General features: G+C 43.2%; 1 protein-coding gene across 5 annotated transcripts in view; it reads right to left on the reverse strand.

The window, feature by feature from the left end:
• LOC311060530 (calcium uptake protein 3, mitochondrial-like) overlaps positions 1-6,585 on the reverse strand; it is a gene marked incomplete at its 3' end in the record, with an annotated part of 48,748 nt that extends 42,163 nt beyond the window's left edge. For all 5 annotated transcript variants that reach the window (XM_084078762.1, XM_084078761.1, XM_084078759.1 and 2 more), the window contains exon 1: positions 6,288-6,585. In XM_084078762.1, coding sequence (XP_083934888.1) covers positions 6,288-6,560 — 273 coding nt within the window. In that variant the 5' untranslated portion in view covers positions 6,561-6,585. The remainder of the gene's footprint in view (positions 1-6,287) is intronic.
• Between the last annotated feature and the right edge of the window lie 915 nt (positions 6,586-7,500).

A 7,500-nucleotide genomic window follows, 5' to 3' on the forward strand; every position in this document is an offset into this window, starting at 1 on the left:
TTGATGATATTCTATGCTCTGTTGATGAATTGAATACATAAATGTCCACAACTCTTATGATTATCTATTTTGAAAATGCAATTTGTATGGAAAATAATTTCACCTACTCTTTTACACCTGTAAACTTGTGATGTGACAATGAACTTGAAATTGAAGTTGACTTGTAGACTCACCAAAGTATAAACTTGATTTATACTTAAAGGAGGAGTTCACCCAAAAAATGACTTATTTTCTATCAATTACACACCCCATGAAGCCTCGATTTCATCGATTTATTTTTGTTTTTGTGGCATTCCTAAGCCAATAATTTGATGACCGTGTGTATTTCCGGTAGGAGACACAAATAATCTACTTTGTGTCTCCTACCGGATACATTAGCCGGTAGGAGACGGGAATCAAATTATTAGCTTAGGAATGCGACAAAAACAAAAAAGAATCCATGGATTCAAGGCTTCATAGGGTGTGCAATAGATAGAAAATAAGTCATTTTTTGGGTGAACTCCTCCTTTAAACACCTAAAATAGCCACTCTTGAATCTACACGCTCACAACACATCAAAGATGCTTCGATGTGCAACACCGTCGTAGGACTAAGTATAAATTAGGCATTAATACCCCCTTACTCACCAAACTGGCTTGTCCTGACAACTACAGACCAACACTAGGAGATCAGGCTGTGTGGGGGCACCGATTGGGCAAGTGGTTAAGGCACATGCCACATAAGCTTTGACGCCTGACAGCGAGTTCCAGATTCTTGGACCTTTGCTGCATGTCACTCCCAGACTTTCTCCCTATACTATCGAATAAATGCATAAAAGTCCAGAATATCCCCGTTAAGCAAGTATTAAGAGAGTACATTTCAACATACATTGTGAAAGCCATACCCATACATTGTGCAGCCATACCAGCTGACACATGATGACACAGAAATGTACTTAACCATATCAGGGCCCAAGTTTTAAATTGAACCAAAAGATAGCATTTTGATATCCGATCTGTGATCATAGAATTATCTCAGCAAACATTAGGCTATATCAATAAGAAATATAAGTTTGAATAATAAAATAATATCTTTAACACTCAAAATCGAAATCTGATCCACTCGGATAGGGATTAAAAGTTTGAACTCTTGGCACAACATCTAACATCAAAGAAAATGCATTGAACAAATAAATTATTGGATGTGCCAGAATCTTCTTCAATTAAACAAAGACACTGAAGTAATTGTCTTTGGAGCCAAAGAATAATGATTCAAAGTCAGAACTCAGCTTAAATCAATCATGTTAAACAATAAGGATTTTGAATGAATCAGATCAGCTTCTCTGCCTTTTCTCTCTCACCAAGGAAACACCATCTTATTAATAATTCTAGTAAGCTCACGGTGGTGGTGGTGGTGGTGGTGGTTGGTGGTAGAGTGGACTCTTGATCAAACTGCGCATGCGTCGTTGTGTGCCAGGTTTCGCGAGAGAAACAAGCAGCGAGGTCTATGAAAACGAGGCCAAACCAAACGAACCCTATAACACCAACATTGGCCCTAAAGCGCTTACAATCGGCGGACATGGCAACACCGACGCCGACGCTACACCATAGACCCCGCCCACTCTCTGCTGTGGAAAGTAAACACTCCAGATTTGTTTCCCCACACACGATGCACATTAGCTCCATAAAGAACGGTTCTATGTTGTTCTCTTCCAGGATCGGGCGAACGTCCGCCAAGGCTCCGCTGTTTACCCTTTTGTATACATCGTATCCCAAAACTAATGGTAGATTCTAAACCACACGGATGTTTAAGGTTTGGTCGCCTGCATAATATTTTAGGTCGCCAGCGAAACTACCCGTTTAAATCGCTTATTTAGTCAGCCTGTGGCCATGTCGCGCTGGACGATCTCTGTGTGTGTGTGTGTGTGTGTGTGTGTGTGTGTGTACGCCATTCTCCGTGCTGTGTGTGTGGGTGGGGGGGAGATGAATCTGATCGCACCACAATTGCAACTTGGGTCCGCGGCCGTGTATGCGTGGACACGCACGTGCGCATGCACGTTAGGGAGCCACGTGTCACAATGTACTTTATTTGTACTTTATACACACACACGCGACGCCCGTGTGTGTGTGTGTGTGTGTGTTCGCGACGGGAGGATGTACCGTGGTGTGTGTGTGTGTGTGTGTGTGTGTGTGTGTGTGTGTGTGTGTGTGTGTGTGTGTGTGTGTGTGTGTGTGTGTGTGTGTGTGTGTTTGTGCGCGCTCCCGACGGGGGACGGCTCCGCCTGTTATATGCGCGGGTGTTTGTGTTCTGTGCCTCCACGACGGGATGTGCGTGTGTGTACACACGAATACACCATTGGTTCTCAAAGTGGGGTCCCTGAGGGAGTTCCAGGGGGTCCCCAGCTAAATGATAGATTAGGCACCAAATGGACCCACCGGCTACACGAGGCGCGCGGATACGTGCATCCCCCATACGCAGACTTTTAAAATAGGACTGGATCTAAAAGTGAGAGTGTGTGCGTCAAAAACTCTGCTGTGTTTCGTGTGTGTGTGTGTGTGTGTGTGTGTGTGTGTGTGTGTGTGTGTGTGTGTTTGCGACGACGGGGGGGACGGGGGGGGAGTAGCATCGTGCCTCCGTGGTGTGTGTGTGTGGCTGGGGGGGGAGATGATCGCCCGTGTGTGTTCGCGACAGGCCACGGGCCGCATGGATGTACCGTGGTGTGTGTGTGTGTGTGTGTGTGTGTGTGTGTGTGTGTGTGTGTGTGTGTGTGTGTGTTTGTTTTTGTGCGCGCTCGCGACGGCTGACGGCTCCGCCTGTTATGCGCGGGTCTGTTCTGTGCCTCCACGACGGGATGTGCATCCGTTTGTGTGTACACACGACTGACTACACCAGTGGTTCTCAAACTTTTGCATGTCAAGGACCCCCAAATTGACACTTATTAGCCCGCGGACCCCCATTTGAAAAGATAAGCCAGGGACCCCAATAAGAGAAGGTTTATACGGCTTTCTAGCAGTGATTCTCAACCATTTTAATGTCAAGTACCCCCAGTTTGACATGTATTAGGCTACGGACCCCCATTTAATGGCATTTATACCTGGGGCCCGAATTTGTATTATAAAATCAATGTTAATTTAACTCTGAGAGTGTGCAAATGGAACCAAATGGACACGTTAGGGTCCATTTGGTTCCATTTGTACACTCTCAGAGTTACAGAACCATAAGGGTGCATTTGGTTCCTATCCATCATTTAGCTGGGGACCGCCTGGAACTGCCTCAAGTACCCCTGGGGGTCCCCGTACCCCACTTTCAGAACCAATGGACTACACAGTACAAACTCACTTTCGATCCCTGATAAACTCTCTGTTCTCAGCGCATAAGCCAAACTACACACTTTAGGTGCTCATATTCCCCAACGGGTATGGTCTAGTAGTTATAAAAAAGGCGAAACACCCAGTGCCATTTCTAAACATGTGAACACGTCTGTATTTGTGTCCTCGCGAACTTGTTAACAAGTACAGTCCAAATACCCGGATGTGAACTTGATCCTCCCACTTTACCGATGCATCAGAGCTCACTTGTGCAGACTTCTCAGAATGCAAGTCTTTTGTGTATTTTTATATCAAAAGCATCAAAATCAAATAATAGGTCTATAAGTCACCCAACTTAATAATGTAATATGGAGTAGCCTATATAAATGTTTAAAAATTAAGGCATAGAGGTGAGTCAAATTAACGCCTCATCATCGTCTTATGTCATATTTCTAATTAACTAACATGCTAATCAACATTTGATGTACTTCGATAACAATAGCTATACCTTAGCATGTTATTTCATATTTATAATAGAAAGATGACCCAAGACGATGATGAGGTGTTATAGTGACTCAACTCTATGCATTCACATGCCATTTGATGTACTTCAATAACAATAGCTGTACCTTAGTATATTAATTCATTAGAATAGACAGATGATCACCTCTGATCATCATAGATCACCTCTATGCATTCACATGCCATTTGATGTACTTCAATAACAATAGCTGTACATTAGTATGTTAATTCATTAGAATAGAAAGATGATCACCTCTGATCATCATAGATCACCTCTATGCATTCACATGCCATTTGATGTACTTCAATAACAATAGCTGCACCTCGTGTCAATTAATTAGAAAGATGACCTAAGACGATGATGAGGCGTTAAAGTCACATGAAGACAATTAAGTCAGCCTACTATCACCTTAAGAACAGTGACAGCTCTTGCCATATTTCTCAGGATAGGCAATTGTTGCTATGGTGGATACTGTTCCTTAAGTTAAATCCCGGTTATTGCCAACTCAGCTTAGCACGGCTGGAGTTATGCGATAAGTAGTGGGAGCTGGGGTGTTGAGCTTCACCTCAGCAATCGTTCCCAGCGCATTGAAAAGCGGACAGACACCCTGGTGTGACTGTCTAGGAAACACGGAGAGGACCCAAATGCAAGAGGCGGACACCAGGAGTTGCAGAAATAATAACTTCACTTTAGTAAACACAGATGAACAGAGGTACACCTCAACAGAGGGAATTAAACAATGGCCCGGACACAGGGAGAATACAATCACTCAACAGCGAACGCAGGACCACTCGGCGTCGTGGCATAAGGTTATCAAACGGCACAGAGCCCACGAAGGGTGTCCACTAAAGAGGGGCAGTCATTAGGCCAAACGGCTTCAGTCACTCAATCACAGAACACACTGGGGGAGGGGAACGAGCAGAGAGTGGTAGTAACAGGGAAAAGGCAGAGGACAGACCCAGGTTGTGACATGTTTCAGAGGAATTCAGAAAAAACGTGCCTTGCCTTACATAATCACTATATTAGAGGTTCAGGTTCACTGCTAAATAAAACAGAAACACCATAAAGTACAGTACAGTGATCTTGAAATAAATACAGCAACAGTACCGACTTCAATTCAAACTTATTGTTGTACATCATAATAAGTCATAGACACAGTGGAGACTTCCATTGTTAGCCAAGCAGACCCATAGCAACAAGGAAATGTTTTCCCCCCTATCCTGTCAGCTGATTGGGTGGCTGAATATTGTTATCCCATATCTAAATCAGTAACAACAAATTAATATACAATGTATATATATATATATATATATATATATATATATATATATATATATATATATATATATATATATATATATATATATTTATGTTTCCCCTTAAAGTTTTGACACATTCAAATCAGTGAAATGCCACTGTGGAATTTTATAAGTTAACATATTTGTTTATCTTTTACTGTAATACAAAAGTGAAATCACACTAGATTGACAGTCCAGGGTCACTGGAAGGTTCAGCTGATATTGTACTTTTCTTTCCGTTTATTGTTCTCAACTATAGGCCTACTGAAAAAGCAGAACAAAGTCAGAACAATAACTGTGAACTGTGAACAAAACAATAACTGTATAACAATATATGTTGTCCCATGTAAAATCTTTTCAGTCCTATTTTGTCCTATATCTTCTCACACATTGACACTTTTTTTCTGAACAGTGTACTTTGAATGCAATTCCAATATATTGTACAAAAACATCGTCAAAAGTGCTGTGTTGTTTTAAAGAAGATAGTATAGCTGTTATTTCAGCACCAGCTCAGGTGGAGAGCGACTCTCCTTCATCATCATCATCATAATCATCATCATCATCATCATCATCATCACCACCAACAAGCCAAGGAGTGTGAGCCGGCTGTTTCCATGTGGTGGGTTGGTTGGGAATGAATGACACATTCTATCCGCTCAGGACGGAAAAAATATATATAATAGGCCTATCTGGGCCATAAAAAGCAGAAGCAGGGTGGCTAGCCCTGCTCCAAGGCCTGAGCAGCTACTGTAGGTCTGTCTGCCTGTCTGCCAGTCAGGAAATACAGTGGGAAAAAGTCACAGCGCCTTCCTCAAAGACCCCCCTCTCTCTGTCAGTCTGTCTGTCAGTATTTCTCTCTCTATCCCCTCTATATAGGCTACTAAAGTGGAAGAAAGTAGTAGGCTAGCGCCTTCCTCAAATACCCCCCTGTCTGTCTGTCTGTCTGTCTCTCTCTCTCTCTCTCTCTCTCTCTCTCTCCCTTATATAGGCTTATAAAGTGGAAGAAAGTAATAGGCTAGGCCTATTCGACATATAATACCAATGCATTTACAGGTTCACTGTGTGGCATTGAGTGTGGTGTCCCGGTGAATTCAGAGCCCCCGTGTTTCCCTGTATCCACGGCTGTAGCCGCTGTTCCGTTATTAACATGCATTAATAAGGGTATAAAAGCGGTCCTACCTTCTCCTTGGCTTCCACTGCGGGGATGGACGGCAGCAGCAGATCCAGTCCACTGATGCTGCGCTTGTTTACCCCCACAGTCCTCCTGTCTCCGGTGTTATGGTTGTAGAAGTAGAACGCCACCGCGCCTCCCGCTGCCAGAGACACCCCGACGGACACACACCTCCGTGTCTTCACCCTCCTGGCCGTCTGACTGGCGACCAGCTCGTTACCGGCCGCCGACCAGAGGTTCAGCTTGCTGGCCAGCGCTGCCACTCTGCGGAAAGCGGCCATTGCTGCTGCTGTTGTGTATGTTCAATGTTGCTATGATGGGAAATGAATGCAGGCAGGCAAAAAAAGAGAAGAGCGTGTTCTCTGGTTTCATCGCGAGATGTGGTGGGCCGTCACTCTCACTGTGCCGTGGCTCACCAGCAGTGTAGAATAGATGCTGAGGCTGAGAGCAAAAGTCCCATGAGGGTTGGGATTAGATACCTTTAGGATTTTAACGATTCCCTCTTAACGGTCCGATTCCTTAACGGTTTGATTGAATACTTTATTAGTAGTTTGTAAAAAAAAAAAAAACTACTAAGCACAGCACAGGAAAGTAGCATACAGTGCAATACAAGGTCTGGATTGTAAACACAAGAAAGCCTATGTCTTGTTAGTTGTTCCCTTTAAAGATTCCTAGGAGTGTACAAACGGAACCAATTTGTACACTCTCAGAGTTATGGTGGTCCTTGAAATGTAAAAGTTTGAGAACTACCAGTATTGTAATTGTAGCAGACTATGAAGTCCACATGCCAGCAGCTCCGTGTGTGATAAAACCTGGTTCTAGGTCAGGTGTGGTGGCATGTGGGTATTTATTTTAACACGCTATTATAACTGTGATTGCAGAGTAACAAAACAGGCCTAGTGGATTGATTGCTGCAGGTGAAACGCAGCTGGAGACGCATAACAAATCTTAATTCAAAACACAAGGTGATCATGAAACCATTCTTGCATGAGGGGAATAAAATACCATAAATAAATATAACATTTGCAACACGAAATACTGAACCCTAGGTGTTCAATGAAAACGTTCAAGACTCAAGAGGGACACTATTTAATCGAATTTGCAGATAGGCCTAGGCATAGGCTGCGATCAAAGCGGCTATCGAAAGCAATTATATAGGCTATCAAACGAATATCAAAGAATGACTGTGCATTTAACTCCTTGCGTAATTCTACTATTAAA

The sequence above is a fragment of the Gymnoscopelus microlampas genome (assembly GCF_963454915.1).
Source record: "Gymnoscopelus microlampas genome assembly, chromosome: 2".
Classification (NCBI taxonomy): Eukaryota; Metazoa; Chordata; class Actinopteri; order Myctophiformes; family Myctophidae; genus Gymnoscopelus; species Gymnoscopelus microlampas.